At 35.6% G+C, this 19247-nt stretch overlaps 2 protein-coding genes and 1 pseudogene across 2 annotated transcripts; all 3 read left to right on the top strand.

Annotated features, from left to right (window-relative positions):
- Positions 1-79: 79 nt before the first annotated feature.
- Positions 80-718, top strand: LOC116132527 (kiwellin-like). The gene has a single exon (XM_031418187.1). The coding sequence runs from the start codon at positions 80-82 to the stop codon at positions 716-718; it is 639 nt and encodes a 212-aa protein (XP_031274047.1).
- A 681-nt stretch (positions 719-1399) lies between these two features.
- On the top strand, positions 1400-2168 carry LOC116132528 (annotated as a pseudogene).
- A 6556-nt stretch (positions 2169-8724) lies between these two features.
- On the top strand, positions 8725-15506 carry LOC116132574 (sister chromatid cohesion 1 protein 1-like). The gene is made up of 12 exons (XM_031418236.1): positions 8725-8798; positions 8931-8999; positions 9122-9180; positions 9284-9328; positions 9437-9456; positions 12589-12736; positions 13741-13799; positions 13958-14099; positions 14207-14288; positions 14393-14505; positions 14623-14707; positions 15312-15506. Exons 1-11 carry the CDS (start codon positions 8746-8748, stop codon positions 14703-14705), a joined length of 873 nt encoding a protein of 290 aa, XP_031274096.1. The 5' UTR covers positions 8725-8745; the 3' UTR covers positions 14706-14707; positions 15312-15506.
- Positions 15507-19247: the final 3741 nt, after the last annotated feature.

The raw sequence follows: 19247 nt of genomic DNA, 5'->3' as shown, positions 1-19247 counted from the left end.
AATTCTTTAAATTCAATGAAACACTCTCTTCATTCACCAATCTCCAACTCTTAAACTTAAAGCTAATTGCAAGCTAACCATGGCAACCACAACCTTATTCTTAGCTTCTCTTTCTCTTATCATGAACCTGCCATTACTTTCGAATGCCATCTCTCAGTGCAACGGCCCATGTCAAACCCCCGACGACTGCGATGGTCAGCTTATCTGCATCAACGGCAAGTGCAACGACGATCCCCACGTCGGGACCCATATCTGCACTAGCGCTAGCCCCGTTAATCCCAGCGGTCAATGCCAGTCCTCAGGCACTCTCACCTGCAATGACCAAACTTATCCTCAATACAAATGCTCTCCTACCGTCACGTCCCAAACAAACGCTAAATTAACGAACAATGATTTTAGCGAAGGCGGTGATGGCGGAGGTGCATCCCAGTGTGATGGCGAGTACCATGATAACTCGGAGCCCATCGTGGCTCTATCGACGGGATGGTATAATGGAGGGTCGAGGTGTGGGAAGATGATAAAGATAACGGCTAGTAATGGAAGGAGTGTGATGGCGAAGGTGGTTGATGAGTGTGACTCGATGAGTGGATGTGATAGAGAGCATGCGTATCAGCCACCTTGTGGGAATAATACTGTTGATGGTTCTAATGCTGTGTGGGATGCTTTGGGGCTCAACATTGACGATGGAGTTGTGGATGTTACTTGGTCCATGGCCTGAGGTTAATATATGGTAGTATTGAGTTTTGAATAAGAAACTCGAGATCACACTGGTCCTGTCTATCGTTTTGAGCATCATTTGTTTGGTGATACATAACTTTCTTACTCTTTTAAATAACATTTTAATTATGAGATTAATATATGTTATGGGATATTTTGGGTGGGACTAATTAATGAATCTATTGTCTCCCAAATTTTAGAAATTAAATAGCACCTGCAGAGGCAAACTCATAGCCTTGTAGGCAAATGGAAATTAAATATCTAAGAAAATGTAAACTGTTGTTTGGTAAAAAAATCAATAATACCGTTTTGTTGATTAATTAATGGGTAATTGCAGTTGTGGAAAGTGTCTTTGAGTAAATGGAGTTTAGAGTTCGAGCTTATCATTGTATTGTGTTGCGTGCGTGGTATGGACCCCGAGAAAAAGAATACATCCAATCAAACAAATACTAAATATCCAAAAACAAATATTTAAACCTCTATAAGTTAATAAAGAGACAACAAAACTTAGCATTCGCCATTTTTTGAACAAGACAAACTTAAAGCTTTGAATCAACTCGCTAATTAAGGGTCGATCGGTTGAAGGCTCTACTTCATGTGTACATCGTAAAATTCTATAAATTCAAACCAAACCCTCTCACCACTCCACTATATCCAACTCTAAAACCTTAATTTGCTAATTAAAATGGCAAACAAATTCTTCTTAGCTTCTCTTTCCCTTATAATTATGATCTTTTGTTCCATTCCGTTACTTTCAAATGCCATCTGCCAGTGCAACGGGCCACCCTTGACGACTGCGATGGTCAGCTCATTTGCATCAACGGTAAGTGCAGTGACAATCCCGATGTTGGGACCCATATATGTGCAAAGCCTGGCCGTACGCCGAGCGGTCAATGCTAGTCCTCGGGTACACTAAGATGCAACGGCAAAAGTTTTCCTCAATTCAAATGCTCCCCTACCGTCACTTCCTCAACGAAAGCTAAACTAACAAACAATGATTTTAGCGAAGGTGGCGATGGGGGAGGTCCGTCGGAGTGTGATGGCAAGTTTCATGATAACTCGGAGCCGGTTGTGGCGCTATCGACTGGGTGGTATGATGGAGGGTCAAGGTGTGGGAAGAAGATAAATATAAGGGCTAGTAATGGAAAGGTGCGATGACAAAGGTGGTTGATGAGTGTGACTCAGTGAACGGATGTGATGAAGAGCATGCTAATCAGCCACCTTGTAAAAATGATATTGTTGATGCTTTGGGGCTCAATGTGTGGGAAGAAGATAAATATAAGGGCTAGTAATGGACAGGTGCGATGACAAAGGTTGTTGATGAGTGTGACTCAGTGAACGGATGTGATGAGGAGCATGCTAATCAGCCACCTTGTAAAAATGATATTGTTGATGCTTTGGGGCTCAATATTGAGGTGGGTGTTGTGGATGTTACTTGGTCCATGGCCTAAATCTATTATTAGAGTGATATAAATAAGAAACTCGAGATTTGACTAGCCTTGTCTATTACGACAGTGCGCTGATCGACTGTCCCATGGTGATAGCTATCATTAGTGACAAATAGTTATATAACCTTTGTAGGATAATTGTATGTGAGAATAAAATTAGGGTAATATTATATTTATAACTCAATATCACAAACTTTCTCTTATAACTATAACGTGATAGTTCATAATTGGTTTGCTCATAAATGAGTTCCGCCTACTCGCTATAGGTCCTGTCTGTCAAATTGCGAACTGATCATGTCAGGGTTGTGAGAAAAAGTTTGTAAGAATGCGTTGTAAATAAATCTTTATCCTTAAAATTATGTCATGCGATCTTTTAAATAAAAGTTTTTTTTTTTTAAAAATACTCAAAACTCTTTTCAAAATCACCTTAAAAAAGTCATCGATCGAAATACTGTCTCTGTAAACATCTGTATATAAATCACAAGCACATAGTGTTTCAAAACCAACAATCTTCAATGAGATTTAATTAATTATATATTGAAAAAGAAAATGCAAAATCAACTAATATATAAATCCTATGTTTACAACTAACTAAAATCAAGAACAATCCATCAAAGAGCAGAAGAGGGAAAAAAAAAAAATTCTAAAAAGTTTTCCCACCTCTGAATCATCCTATTTCCTAATAAGCTAGTGGGCATAAAGCAAATCTTCGGTAGATAAGTTGTTAATCGTAGAACAGGGTTTTCATCCATCCAACTCTTGTGCGAAATTGGGCTTAAGTCCTACCATTTGCCTTGGATGATGCCGGAGGGCCCTCTTGCTTTTGATTAACTTTAGGAGTACTCAAATCCTGTGACTGCGTCGGCACTTTGGTATCCTTTGTTGTGGAAGGGACAGAGGTTTTGATCACTGGTTTCTGGCTCAGGCACCTCGCACAGAATGCATCAAATAAACTGAACATCGAATTCATGATTTCTGAGGCAACAAAGTTTAGAAATTAATGGATTTGTAATAGAGAGACTAGAGAGTTTTAATAGAGACTTAGAATGAGGAAAGAATACAATATGTGTTTTTGAGACTTTTATTTATGTTAGTCTCAGACCTTAAATTATGAGGAAAACTATTACTATTAGAAAACTAGGTAGTTTAATTTTATTAGATTTCTTATTCTAGTAGTATTAGGAGTCTCATTTTGTGATTTTTCTTTAAAAATGGATTAATCTTAGTCAGTCTATAAGTTATCTAAAGTTTGATAAGTCTCAAGACTTATCTAATTAGGTTTAGGATTATTACTTATAGTGGAATTATGATTTATAATTAATATCATAATTGGAGAATAATTTCTATTTATAATAGAAATCCTACAACTTACCCAAAAAGAAAACTAATTAAAAAAAAAAAAAAAAAATAGGATTCCAAATCAATTAAGGAAAATGTCCTATTTTATTTTCTTGCAGAAGATGAGAAGACTTTAACTTGGATTAGATTAGGATTAGGAGTTACCTATTGGCTATTACTATATGGAAGAGAAAATAAGGAATGTAGTTTATACTAATTTTGGAGACATAAAAAAATATTAAGGAAAATGTTATTATTATTATTATTATATAAAAATATTATGGAAAATATTATTATTATATATAATAAAGTAAGAATTAATTCTAACATAAGGTAAAGTAAACAAGCGAAGTTAAAAAACATTATGCCAAATCTATTATGAAAGCTACTCTATGTTTGTTTTTGTGTAGAAAATTAATGGAAGAATCAGCTTTCAAGTTATTTCTTTACTCGTCCGATTAAACAAGGAGAGGAAGTGAGGATGGCCCCTCGCTATTGTATTTATTTGGTATTATTTTAAGGGATTTGTTATTCCAACATGGGATTTTAATTGCATAGATGCCAAAGAAGTTATCAAATTTAATTTGACTAAAGTCGAAAAGCCACGACCAAGACAAGAACAGCAATTGTGTGCTAAAAAAGTGACGATGGTCAATTAATGGTCTTCGATTAGCTAAGAAAAGATTCTTGTCGTGGGAGCCAAACTGTGATTAGCTAGCCCTACTCCTTTTTCCCTTTCACTTTCCATTAAATCTTATTCGTTAATATAAATATATATAACATACACTTTGTTGTGTCAAAATTACACACTGATATCAGTACCACCAATCAGAAAGTTCAACAAATACTTAAAAATAAGGTGATATTAGCTGTCATTAACCTAAATCACCTCCAAGAGATATGTTATATCAATCCTATCTTATTTTAAGATAAGGATTAAGGAGGAGTTCTCACGTGTTAAGATAACTTGCAAAAACACTTATCACATTGACATTAAAGGCGTATAAATGGACACCTCTCTTCGTGAAAAAGGGGTTGATTGGGCATATGAGAGCTAGATTTGAGCTTTATCATTTTTTCTCTGTAAAGAAAGCATTTCTCCATTTTTGTACTCAGAAAAATAGCCAGAGAACAATAAAATAACAGTGGACGTAGGATTCGTTTTAAGCATTTGAATCACTTTAAAAATCATCTTCCATTTACTTCATTGCATTTCTCATTCACCTGTAATTTCTAAGTCAGCTTAGCACTTTACATGTGCGAATTGTTGGTGTTAAAATCAAACATCAACAGTTTGGTGCTAGAAGGAGGGCATGATTCACATCAGCTCTCCATTATTTTCTAGCAAGCCTCAAAATCTTCACATCATCTGATGTGGAGACTTGAACAGGATAAAGTCTGAATCTGGCGATGTGATAAACATAAGAGTTGTAGCCTTTCGAGTTAGCTTTTCGATGCTCCAGAATCATTCAAATCCGAGGTCTACAGCTCAAGTTATTGTCGAAATACTGAAGCCTGCTCTAGATCAAAGCTTTCGGATCGTGTGGTCAGATTGCAGATCACACGTATCAGAGCTCTTAGATCGCATTGTTAGATTGCAGATCACACGTTTAGATCGCTCTGATCTTCAGCTTCAGATCGTTGATCTTTAACTTCATATCGCATGGTCAAATCGCAAATTGCACGCACCAGAGCTCTCGGGTCAGATCGCAAATCGCACGCATCAGAGCTCAAGGATCGCGTGGTTAGATCGCAGATCGCACACATCAGAGCTCTCTAATCGCATGGTCGGATTGCAGATCGTACGCTCATGTCACTTTGATCTTCAGCTTCAGGTCGCTGATCTTTAGCTTCAGATCGCATGGTCAGATCGAAGATCGCACACTGAGATCGCTATGATCTTCAGCTTCATATCGCTGATCTTTAGCTTCAGATCGCTTAGTCAGATCGAAGATTGCATGCTCAGATCATTCTAATCTTCATCTTCAGATCGAAGATCATACGCTCAAATCGCTTTGATCTTCAGCTTTAGATCGCTGATCTTTAGCTTCATATTCATCGCTAGATCGCAGATCGCACGTGTCAAAGCTCTCAGATCATAGATCGCACCCATCAGAGCTCTAAGATCGCGCGTTCAAGATTATTGAGTTCACATGTTCAAATCATTTAGATCGTGTGGCCAGATCGCAGATCACATGCTCAGATCATCCAGATCATGCGTTCAAGATCGTTGAGATCACGCGTTTAGATCATTTAGATCATGTGGCTAGATTGTAGATCGCGCATTCAAGATTGTTGAGTTCATGCGTTTAGATCATTTAGATCGTGCTTCTGAGCACTTAGATCGTTGATCTCGAGTTCTCAGATCAGGCTTCGCGTTTTCTGATTGAACTTCTTATGTTCTCATATCAAGCTTCACGCTTTCTGATCGAACTCCTTGTGTGCTCAGATCAAGCTTCGCACATTCTGATCGGACTTCTTCTGTTCTCATATCAAGCTTTGCACTTTCTGAATGAACTCCTTGTGCTTTTAGATAGCAAAGAGCTCTTGAGTTCTCAAGTCAAGCTCTTTATACTTTCTGATTGAGCTCCTTATGCTCTCTGATCAAGCTCCTTATGCTCTTTGATCAAGCTCTTTATAATCTTAGATCGAGCTCTTTATGCTCTTAGATCGAGCTCCTTATGCTATTTGATTAGGCTTATAAGCTTGCTCGTTTGCTTGAGATCGCATGCATCAAATCGTTCAAATTGCACGTCGCTATCAGATCGTGATCAGCTTCTAACTCTCAAATCGCGATCAACTCTTAGCTTAGAGATTGCGAGTAGCCTCAGGTCGTGTTCTTAACTCTCAGCTCGTGATTAGTTCTTAGTTCTCAAACTTGCGACTAGCTGCCAGTGTAAAAAAAAAAACGCATAAAAAACTCAAAACAGCCCCAAAACATGTTGAAACAGAGGATTTTAACCTCGAAAATGGCCCCAACTAAGTTATTGATTGCCACATGTAGAGCTCGGAATGCGCTTCCGTGGATATCTTACGGGTGGGTTCCAAAACTCTTCCCGAATCAAAAGTTATGGCTATTTTAAGTTGGCTTGTCCGTTTAAGGCCTCTAAGTCAGATCGCACTCAGCTTTGGATCGCTCCAAGCGCTCAGATCGTAGTCCTAGCTCTTAACACCTAATCACGCCAGACATAGTTCGAACTCTTCAATTTAAGACTGCAGCTTATAGTGCGGCAACCATTCAGATCTAACACATGAGTTTTTGAAGTGAAATTATGCACTCCAAAAACCCGGGGGGGGGGGGGGGGGGTTGTTTGGCTTGTTTCGATTGTGCCAAAAATACACGCTGATGTCAACATCACCAATCAGAGTCAACAAGCACTTAAGGATAAGGTGGTATTACCTGTAATCAACCCAAACCGCCTCCAAGAGATATTTTATATTGCAAAAGCACTAATTACATTGACCTCAAAGGTGTATAAATGTGCACCTCTCTTCGTAAAAAAGAGAGGCTGGACATATGAGAGCTAGGCAAACATTTGAGCTTTATTATTTTTTCTCTGTAAACAAAGCATTTCTCCATTCTTTGTATGCCTTATAGGTAATATCATAAAAATAGTCAGAGAATAATAAATGAACAATGGATGTAAGATTCGCTTTAAGCATTCGAACCACTTTAAAAATCATCTTCTGTTTACTTCATTGCATTTCTTATTCATGTATAATTTCTAAGTCAGCTTAACACTTTACACGTGCGAATCGTTAGTGTCAAAATCAAGCATCAACAACTTCAATTATTGTCTGTTCCACCTTCTAATCCGGGTCCTCTATTAAGAAAACTTTCATAACTTCATTAAGATAAATTCATATAAAGTTACTAAGATAATTCAATTTAATCTTTGCTTAATTGAATGAACAGGTTCTTCAGAGCAACTCAACCACAAATTATTAAACTAAAACTAAATCAGGACAATGTACAATTGGGTTGGACAAAAGGTAGATTTGTCCCCTTTCAGGTAATTTTTTAGTGAATTACGAACCGCATATTCAAATTAAATTATTTATAGAAGACGAGGGTTTCAAAACAATGCAATCCAACCAACTCCAATGAAAACATGGGCTTCCCACGACTCGTCTTCGATGATGTGTGACCCTCTTGCTTCTTATTCAAGTTAAGGCTATTACTTAAATACTCTTGTGATTGCACCTGCGTATTGTTACTCTCTTTGGTTGCACAACTCAAAGAAGCTCGCTCTCGCTTGAGGCTCAAGCAACTAGCACAGACCCCATCAAATAAACTGAACATTGAATTCATCCTTTGTATTTATAGTTGGTGTTTTTGTATTTTGATTTGTCGGTTGTGAGTGAGAATTAGAGAACAAAAGATGAGACGAAAAACAAGTAGTGTCCCTTATTTATACTAATCTATACAACCCGAAAACGTAAGGAACATATTATCCTCATAGGAAAAGTAGTTTAAATTAAAAAGGATTTCCAAGCAGTTTCTTTGTTGGAAGGATTAGGAGTAGCCTAACATGTGCTGTGTGATTTTTTTGGGTTTAGTAGTATAAATAAAAAAAAATTGAGTTTAATATAACAAACTCAAAAGTAAATTTACATTATACAATGATATTAAATATTCTATTTATGCAGAAAAATTATATCATTTATTAAAAACAGCCTTCTCAGTGTGCCTCAATTTTGTGATTGACAATAGTAACTTAATAAATCTTGATTAAAAATATTTTTAAGAAATTTCAGTATAAATTCTTGAAATATAAAAATAGCAAGGTTCCGTGCTCAGGAAGCAGCTTGCAGCGTGTGTCCACATCAGATATAGTGGGCCCCAGAAAATAACTAACGCAGTAAGTTTATCTATTGTCACCCACCTACGACGATTAACCCCAACTTTCTACTACTCAACATGGTACACGTGTCTTCATATCGACTTAAAAGTACGAAAATTTTCAGAAAGTCCTGGTGAATTTATCAGTTCAAAGCATTTTTTGTGTTTCTCTCTCCTCGGGCATGTCTCTCAGTGCCGTGGCGGGTAGAGTATATAGTGAGACATGATTAGCTCGTTGTAGAGAACAAAAATCACACAGCGCATGTTAGCCTCGTCTACATCTCTCTATTTATACTCTGTTTTTCGTTCATTCTTTCAAACGCTCTGTTTTTTCATTCTTTCTTTCAAACGCCATTAACTCTTCACATTTCTCTCTAGTTTCAAAGAACCGACATCAAAATGTTCTTCTCTCAACAACTTCTAGCTCGCAAAGCTTCTATGGGACAGATATGGTGATTTTATTTCTATTTTATGAAATTAATTAGTTTATTGATATTTTATCTCTCTCTCTCTCTCTCTCTCTCTCTCTCTCTCTCTTTTTGTTTTTTTTTTATTTAATGAACATGATTTCAATTTCAATGAAGGATGGCTGCAACTATGAGAGCGAAAATGAATCGAAAGAAGCTGGAGAAGCTTAACATCATCCAAATCTGGTTATAGTTATTTAATTTGCTATTTCTTTATTTGTATATTTGTTCTTACTCTGTTTGGCATTTACGAGCTCAGTTAATTTCATTAAATCTTTTATTCCTTTTTATGCGTGTGTATGTTGCAGTGAAGAGATTTTGAATCCACCAGTTCCTTTGGCTTTGAGACTCTCTGGAATTCTCATGGGTAATTAACATATTATTGACTCTGTTTTTAATTTTTCACTTCATATTTCCATCGACCGTTTAAATTAGCCAATCACATATACGTATTTATTTTATTTTTTCAGGTGGAGTTGTGATTGTGTACGAAAGAAAAGTGAAACTCCTTTATGGTAATTCTTTTAAATATTCAGCTTACTGTTTAGAATCTGTGAATAAGAACTTTTTGAATATGCAATGCCTTTTTTTATACTTTTTTGTTTGTTTGTTTGTTTTTACAGATGATGTTAATCGACTCCTGGTAAATTTCGTGAAATTTTTTATATATTCGTTCAATTTGTTCATCACTTATCAGTAGCAATGTTTAGTTGTCGTTGAACTATGTTACTTCGGTGATTAATGGTTTTAGTAGAAATGAATGAAGCATGGGTAAAAGCAGCTGCAGATCCAACGTACTCCCCAAAGGAAAATCACAAGCCAAGTAACCACTAACCATTTCTCTTCTTGACTATCAGCTCATTTTGGTTTTAGCATTAAATAAATAAAAAAAATAAACAAAACGAAACGGCGTAGTTTCAAAGTTTTACAACCAGATGGTTATCATCATCATCTATTATTGTTAAGTTATTCAACTGATTGATCTTGGGTAAGCAGCTAGCCCTGAAAGTTGTTACAAATATTTCGTGGTTTCAGCTTGTGCATGTAACCAACTAAAGTTTAGAATACAATTCAGTGTAGTGAAACTGATGCGGAAGGGATGTTCTATAGGCAACAAAACTGACCCATTTCATGGAGCTAACTTACAATTGCAATTGAAACAGCACACGTAAGGATTAGAAGGATTGTTTTGAGTTAAATGTGATATGTGGATGAAAGGTTAAAGACCTTTGAAAAAATTATGACTCACAGGTTAAATAATATCTGTGTTTTTTACTTTAACATTTAGGTGGAGTTGGTACCTCGAATTAGATATTCTAATACCTTTTGAGTATTGGTGAATATATAGACATTCTTGTTTGCTTTATACAGTTAAAAGAGAGACATTTCTTTGTTCCAAATTAGAATTTAAAATCTTATTGACTATATGTTTTAGTTAATTTCACCAAGTAGATATCATAAGTTTGTTTTACGACTGTCTCATCAAAATCTTGAAAATAAATAATTCGGGCTTAAAGCATTCGTTAGGTTCTGTGAATAATTGCCGACCAATGGGTAATATTTTCATAGCAAATACTCTCTGCAATTCTTTGTGATGGATGCTTCTTGTTCCAGAGTTAAAATATTTTGTTTGTATTTGAAACGGCAGATAGAGACCTATGAACATACTGGTTATTTACTCTATGGCAAAACCATTTAATTTGTTATAGAAATGTGCGTTGTTGCTATTGATTGTGATTTTTAGTTTTAAGGAAAAAAACTATTACATTGCCTGAGAATCGAGAGACGATTTTGAGGATATTGAGCCTTCCCTTAATTTCCAACGCTGAGATGAGTTCCAACAACACCTTCTGTGCAATGGTAAGTTACTAAGTTGTAATAGCACATTATAAACACTTTAAAACTTTGCGGAAACTTTTTGTGTGATTGAGATGTGTTTGATCAGAACCCATTACCCATTATGAATAGTCAACCAAAAAACAAAAGTTATGTGTGTATTCAAGGCTCGAGTGCAAATCCTCATTAAAGATCAGGGTTATAAAATGTGGTCTCTCACCCTGTCAAGTTTTGCTCAAGTGTAGGATGACAAACACTAGTTCAAATGAATTCTATAATTCCTCTGCTTTTGGGGTAACAGAAATAGCTTACATGTCAATAAGACTTCTTCAATCTAGTTCACCAAAATGTCCTTACCCAGTTTTTTAGACTAAATTTTCTTAAAAACGTGCAATTATTAGTATCCTTTCATAATTTTGCTTGTTATAAATTGGAGATGCCTTGGAAACTTGTTATTCTTTGAGAAGGTCCCTTCAAATCTTTTGGCTTTGTTTGAGTTTTTATGATATCCGGAAGAGATAAAAGAAATTTTTCATCCTCAGCTTTTCATCTTTCAATTTCAAGAGTCCCCAGTTAGGTAGAAGCCCATGTATGAGACACTAACTATGGGATAAACCAACCAAAATAGATGAATTTTGGACATTAGTGTTCAAAAGCTTTCGTGGAATAATTGCCAAAAAATATTATACCCTTAAATTTCTTGCATTGTTGTGTCAGCGGCTAATGGACTTGGATGAAACTTATGTTCACAACGTATAGAGAGGAGGATCCGTTGCAAAACTTCCATCAAGGTTATTTTTGTAAAACTTAACTTTCCCTCCCTAATTATTAATTATCACCATGGGCATACATAACTGGACCAGAATCCAATATTCCCTTCATGCTAACATTTTATCTTCTCTTCAGTTGATGTTGATAATATCACCTTGTCTGACCGTTTTGATTCCCATCAGCTAACAACAACATTTTCTATCGGTTTGAAAGGTAGATTTCCACCATGATAGGTTAACATTGCTGATGTTAGTTTAACTCACATTATATAGTTAAAGACCCATTGTTAGATAAATATTTTATGAGTAACAACATTAATTTGAACAAGCAAGCAGTTGAGTGTTTCAAGAGTATCATGGAGCCTCAAGTGATCTCTTTTCATCCTCTATTTGGGATTTCCTTGAAATTATATTATTTCACTTTTTTAGATTCTATAATTATGCTTTTCCGGTGGTGTGATAGATTTGACATTGAAGAGGACTGGAGCAATGCCATCAACTTTTATACCTTCCCCACCCCCTCAAGATGAGCCTCAAAGAGTTCAGCAGCCTGGTAACCACTTCCCTCAACTTGTTGCTTCCCTGAAACTTAGAATCCCGAATGAGAATTTACTAAAATATTCAATTTCGGAATCATGCGATTTTCTCCCTGGTTCGTCTTGTTAGGACTCCCATCAATTTGCACTAAGCCTCTCTATATCATTTTAGTCTACTAGTATCGCTGCATTAACATCTGGTAAACTAGTAATAAGATATTATTAAATTGCCCATCATCATGCTTTCACTAACAATGACCAACTCATATTATGTGTGTTTATTCTTTTTTTGTTTTTGTTTTTTTTTTATGTTTTCCTTTTTGCTGACTGTATTTTTAACAACTGTAAAAAAAACATTAATTTGAACATGGTGGCCAAAGCCTTAAATATGAGATATAAAACTACGGTTTGTGTATGCTAACAAAAAATAGCATAGAAAAATCAAGATGGATGCTATGCTCGCTCCAAACCTTCCAACAGTTGATGAACCCCGACCACATCCGGAACACCATGTCAATCAACAAGATGAAAGCAAAGAAGAGACAGTAACAATCAATTACGGGAACATCGTCCTTGTGAAACATTATGACAAAAACATGACAAGCTTGACCAACCTTGATGATTGGGATAAAGCATGGTCACAGAGGCAAGGCCATTAAAGAAAAACAGAATTCCAGCGCCCTTATAATGGATTACGAGCAACAATTATTCCTGGTGGACATTTACCAATCCTGGCTTCAAGATACTTCAGATATTGCGGAAGAAAGAGAAGAAGAGGAAGGTTTGTGTTTGTTTTCCAATTTCATTCCGTTTATCCATTTATAGTTTATCTAAAAGCTAACTTCTTTCCCCTTAAGGTGACTCTGCCTAGGTTAATGAGCACCGACTTGTTTTTCAATTGCTAAACTTCCCAGTATCTTGGACAATATTTCTTTTTCCTGAACCCTGGACATCTAGAATGTTGCATGAAGCGTTTTTTTCTTCTATGATGAGAGAAGAATTTTTTAACTTTTCCCTAATGCAAGATGAGTTTTAGGCATTTTGTTGCAGTTAAGACCCGATATCTTGTCTAAAGTGAAGATAGCTAACCTCATCGAGTTGCCACCTACAGTATTAACAGATAAGATTTATTTATTAAAGGAAATCAAGCAATCCCCTATCCGGCTCCTCTTCTTGAGCATTGGAAGAAATTACTCCGCCGCGTCATGATTTCCATCTAGTTAAGAGTTCACTTGTGAATTGCCCTTGAGATATTTCTTGTTGGGAGATAACCTAGGGACAGAGATTCACATTATACTTTGATTGCAGGAAACACTCACCACCCCAACCCCCAAATCCATCATCATCGTTATCGCCACCGCAACTCCCAATACCATCATCATCATCAGCACCAGCACAAGAGAGAGTACAACCTCAATACCAGCAGGATTTGTAGGACTCCAGTCTTTTAATTTGCTTCTGTTAAAAACATTTAAGCCTATGTCTAATTTAGGTTTTTGAATGTGAAGCCCTTTGAAGATATTCATAGTGAAGTTGGCTCCAGTCACTAGGTGGTTTCCATAGAAAGAAACGGGGAACCAACAACAGAAGGCATCATAGAAGAAATGACAGCTAATTTTCGCAACCAGGTTTTTAGGGCCAATGAGACCAATGTGATGGTCAACCTGAAAATTCTGGTTAGTTCTTTTTTATAATCTTCACCTCACTTCCCTGGTAAAAATCTTGAAGTTATCGGATGAGTATTAAGGTGCATTTTAGAAGTTTTTTCTTGTCTTAAAATTACAGTACGTATTTGTCTGAAAGCTCAGGATCTGACACAGCAACCAAGAACTCAATCCGGACAGGTTAGTAAATGTCCCACTATATCAATTAAAAAGATTATTGAAATAATTTTTGACGCACATTTAAATTTCATGAAAGTACATGACCTATCATCTGACATGGCGTAAGACTCTAGTGCTTCTAAATGATTTATTGGATTGGATGTTCTGATTGTCAACAGGTCCAACCAAAAAAAGGCATTTTTCTTCATCTGGACAAAGTGGCAATGGGCTTGAACCTATCCAGAAAAAAACCATTTGAGTATCCTGAACCAGATTTCAATTTATCGAGGCTAGCTGAAAATGGTTCTGCACCAGACCCAGGTAAATAACTCTTGAATTTTTCTTTTGTGTTTTTTATCAGGGAAGTTGGAATAATCGTTCTTTATCCAAAAAGGGGACTTGTTACTTTGTTTATTTTTCTACCTAATTTTTTGTGGAAACTGGACCAACACAAACTCAGCTTCCTGTCATCAATCCTGCTCTTGACAAGATTACTGATGCTATTCGAATGTATGATTAATCTCAAACCTGCTGGATTCCTATTAGTTCTGCAAATGTAACTTCCAATTGGATTATCAATTAATATATCCTCCTTGGACTTAAAACACCTACAGGAATATCAAAACACATTTTGACGCACCTGGAGCCTCTAAAGAAGAATCGTTGAACGCACTAGCTGCTGGACTGAACCGAAAAGGAGCAGCTATGCTCTTTTATCAGACATGTGGTATGTATAAATACATGTTACCCACCCTCTTCTTTGTAGAACCGTTCTTAATTAACCCTCAACTTAAAACAAGTCAACAAATAAATAACTGAGATGAGTATGCTAATCTCTGTACAGTCCTTGCCACTCGTGATTACCTAAAAGTTGAGCAAAAGGAGCCTTATGGTGACATTTCCATCTCCAAGGGAGCAAAGATGTAAAGGAAGTAAGTGTCAATATCTCAAATTCATTTCTGTTCTACATTACCTCTGCTTAGGATTTATTACAAAAACTTGAATTCAAAAAGAACCTTATTTAGATCACAGAATTAGCTCCTAATTAAATATAATATATATATTAAGTTAGACTCGGAAAAAATTCTAATTAATTGTTTGATCTGAATTATATATTTCTCTTTCTTATACTTAAAACATGATTAAACTGATTTTTATTTATAATAGTAATTTTACTAACACAAGGTAATTTGGATTAGTTAAGATGCAGACAAACTAGTCTATCACAAAAAAAAAAAAAAAAAAAAAAAAAAATCAACCAGAAAAATGGATTTCCAAGTAGTTTCTTCGTTTTTTAAATTTTGATTTGGATTAGGAATTGCGTTGCAAAAAGAAAGTGAGAATGCCTGGGAGGGATGGGTTTACTTATCTTTTCTCAGTTGGTTAGTACGTTTTCTATTGTAAATAGAAACTGTTTTCCTATTTATGATATTGTTTTCCTCATAGTATTAGGTCTGTGAGATTAATATAAATAAAGGTACTACAAGCACATAATTTAGTTTATTTGATGCGTTCTGTGTTGGGTGGCTGCAGAGCCAGAAATAAGAGGTCAAAACCTCTTTCGTTTCTACAACAAAGAAGATGCAGTCACAGGAGTTGAGTACTCGTAAATTTAATCGAAAGCAAGAGGACCCTCAGTCGTAAATTTATACATTATCAAAGGCGAACGGTAGGAAGCAGGAAAAAGAAATAGAATTAGGATTATTGAGTAATCTGTTTAGAATTTTTTTGTCTCTTCTGCTCTTTGATTGATTGATTTTATTTGAAGTCAAAGTGAATTGCCCAAACAGTAAAAAGAATCTAAGCTTTAGCCCAGCCCAAGAAGATCCAAACTCCTCATAATTCTTGTTTTAATGACCAAAATCATATTTGCTTGACATGTTAATATATCACTGTATTTGTCATCTTTCCCATGATTAATCAACGGTGGATGTTTGAATAAAAATATAGAACAAACTTTCTGCTTGTTATTTAATTTTTTCTTAATACTATGATAACATTAACATTATTATGATATTGCTGAGACTTTAGGGACAGAGGTAGCAACTCTCTATTAAAATTTATGAAGTCCAGTCTAAATAAATGTCTAATATTCATTGGAATTTGGAGATAATAACAACTAAATTCAGTGTCCGTCTGACTTGCATCAATAGCAGCCGCAAAAGCAAACTCAACGGTCAAATTTTGTATGCCTTCGGTCAAAGGATTCTACCCATTCTCAATACAAGTATACAACTATACCAGTTTGCTTCTATGATTTTTATTAGCTGTATTTATTTATAAGAGTTCGGTTAACGACTTTTTCTCAACCAAATAATCGTTTAAATGGCAGTGCCCATATATTTTTAAAATATTATTTTATTATTTAAATTTATATCTTGATGACAAACAAAGAGCAAACTCTATCCCAACTATTAGGACTTTTGAAAAGGGAAGACCAATGATTTTTTTAGTAGTGGAATGTTGGATTTTGATAATTGAAATTGATCAGAATTTGAATTGGGAGGGATAGCTGTATAAACTCTAATCGCTCAATTGTCGATGATTGATAAAGTTGACGAGAGTAGTATTTGAAGGGTTTTTGTGAGTGGTGATCAGAGAAGAGGATGGTGATGGTGTGGTGTCATAATGACGTTGAAATCAAAAATAGAATATAAATTTAGATAATTAAGTAGCATTTAAAAAGTCTATAGATAAAAAAGTATCATTAAGTTATTTTTTATTTCCTTTATTAATTATTATTTCATGCAATAATGCTTCTACCTATGTCATCAATGAAGTCAGAATTTGCATTTATAATGCGGCTTCTATATCATAACATGTTCCTCACCACCACCTCCAATAAAACGAATCGATCATCTATACACCTTATAAGTTCATTCACCCAAGTGGAGTAATTTTTAAGCTAACTATAACTATTACCGGGAAGGTGTCATTGTATTGTACCTTTTATATAATTAGAGTATGAAAGGTTAATATATTCCAACCAACCCAGAAAATATTAAAGATGTTCTTGAAATTATCAAAAACCCTTTGAAAATCCTATAAAGTCACTTGATCCATTCATAACTCCATTACAAATGTCAAAAAACCATATATGTAAGCTCTTTAATAACTTTCAAAATTCTTAATTAATTAATTTGATTAATTAAGCTAATTGAGGGTCCTTCGTGATTATCCAATTAGCAATGTTTGTTATATTTAATTAATTTTTATTTTTATTTTTCGGCTTCGAAATTTTGTATAAGAAGTTAATTTATATTACATCAATCACCAATATTAAAAAAGTCAGCATGTTAGGAAATTCAATAATTCAACGTAAGAATAGAATCGTAAACCAAGTAAGTGAAAGTGACACGACAATTAATTTTTTTAAGAATTTTTGCGTCTATTTAATTGACATTTATAAATTAGTCAACGTCATTTTCACGGCCTCCAATCTAGTTTTTTGCTGTCGTTTGGTTCTAATTTTTAAAAACATTTGATATTATTAGGTTAAAGCGCTTAAAGAGGAATTGTTCTTCAAAAATAATAATAAATAATAAAATCCTTTTATCGAAAATTTTATAAAATTTAGATTTTAACAAACTTAAAAAGCCTGTGATGGAGAAAATTTTCAAATAATAATCCAAATTGAATATATAATTATTTGAGAAGTTGTAGAAAGAAACGTGACAAGTGGTGTGGATGATCCAGTTGGAAAGTTAAAATGATAGAACTAGTCAATAGTTGTTAGTGAAAAGTTGGAGAGGTTAAACTTAATCTACAAGTCAATATGCTTTGATTAACCTTTGGATGATTATGCCGTTCGATAAAGATTCTTGAGTATATTACTCTAGAGACCTTAAATTCGATTCTCTTCAATTTTTAATAAAGCATTATATTTCAGAATCCTAAAAAACTAATCGACGTACACATAAACTAGCCCGATGTAGATGTAAAAATCTACTGGTACGGAAGGAAGGATTGATCCTGTGAGGTTGAGGCCACTAACAATCTGTTGTACCTGCACAAGTAAATAAACACGCGTGAAGCGACGAAAAACACCGGGGTGGTGTTTGCCGTAGGCACTCCGACGATCAAGTTAGCAAGGCTTAAAGAGGTTTATATAGTGAAGGCTAGGGAGTAGAGGGGTTACCGGAAGTCTAGTTGGAGACTGTGACTACGGCAGTGACAGGAAGCTCTGCAATAAGAACTGCGGGTGTCAAGGGGTAATCATGCTCCCCTGGTGAGAAGACTGGCTTCTGTTTATATAGTGACTGTCTTGTCTCCCAACCCTGACAGGAGTAGGAGTCAGAGTGTAACTCTGATGCAAACCCTAGAAAAGTTAAGGCGGTGGTGAGCTGTCTTACCTGCGTCCGAATTACCCGATGATCTGAACAGGAAAGTCACTTTAAGTAGGAAACTGGCCAGGAACAGGAAAGTGACTTCGAATAGAAGATTGAACAGGAACAGGAAAATGATCAGTGGGGGCCATGGGCTCTGAGCTCGCACATAAGCCCATGAAGTGAGCTAGAACTGGGAGGTCCATGCCCAGATGTTTTGGGGCCGGCCGTATCTCGTATCAAATGTGATTAATTTGGCTTAGGTCTCTAGGACTGGGCCTGACCCTTTCTTCGTTGGTGGTCCTGTTTTCCTATTTGGGCCAAGGGTGATTTTTGGCCCTAACACCCGAACACCTCGGATAAAAAAAAAAAAAAAAAAAAAATTCAATAGTTAACCAACTATCAGAAGCAATCTGGATTAACAGCGAAGAAATTATTCCTTTTGTGTTCCAACATATCTTATTCTTGTCCNCTCATTCTCTCAATCTCTCTACTCCAAATCTCCAATCAATTTCTCATTTTAATTATTTCTCATTCAATTTATATTTATATTTATAATTTATTCATATTATTCAAATTTTTTTCTATTTTTCAATATCATCATAATTTCATATTATTATTTAATTTCTTTTCATTTTAATTATTTATTATTTTATCATAAATTTATAATGGCTTCCCCAAATCAATTTTACGTTCTATCCAATGAAGAAATGGAAGGCTTCAATCCATTTTCACCATTTTCTCAAAAGGAAGCAGCTTCAATTCCACAACCATATTTGGTCGGGACGAGGTGTAGCCAAACACATACGAGCTGTGAGTCAACGGGCACGGGCATAGCCCAACCCCCCCGACCGTCAAAGAGGGTCGTGTCCATGTATGGCGATACTTCACCAAATCAAAACGGCCAAAGACAAATGGGGAGGGGGAAGAATCGTGTGGGATATGTAATTTTTGTGGAACCATTATTGGCGCTGAGAAGGAGAATTCGACGATGCGACAACACGTGGAGAAGAAGCATCACCAAATAATGCAGTTGCCCGATGCATCTTCAAGCGGATCAGGTAGACAAATTCAAACTCAACTTAATTTTAATCCACAATCCTCAACTCTCTCAACATGACAATAAAATGCACATGTTGCACGA

The sequence above is a fragment of the Pistacia vera genome, unplaced genomic scaffold, assembly GCF_008641045.1.
Source record: "Pistacia vera cultivar Batoury unplaced genomic scaffold, PisVer_v2 Contig255, whole genome shotgun sequence".
In the NCBI taxonomy this organism is placed as follows: Eukaryota; Viridiplantae; Streptophyta; class Magnoliopsida; order Sapindales; family Anacardiaceae; genus Pistacia; species Pistacia vera.
Note: the sequence above shows the minus strand (reverse complement) of the source record. Positions and strands in the feature narration are given on the sequence as shown.

Bases quoted from the DNA above. Each gene is read 5' to 3' on its own strand.
- LOC116132574 (XM_031418236.1), top strand. From the start codon at position 8,746: ATGTTCTTCTCTCAACAACTTCTAGCTCGCAAAGCTTCTATGGGACAG. The intron at 8,799-8,930 runs GTGATTTTATTT...ATTTCAATGAAG, and splicing joins GCTTCTATGGGACAGATATG to GATGGCTGCAACTATGAGAG. The intron at 12,737-13,740 runs GTTTGTGTTTGT...TTAAAATTACAG, and splicing joins AGAAAGAGAAGAAGAGGAAG to TACGTATTTGTCTGAAAGCT.
- LOC116132527 (XM_031418187.1), top strand. From the start codon at position 80: ATGGCAACCACAACCTTATTCTTAGCTTCTCTTTCTCTTATCATGAAC.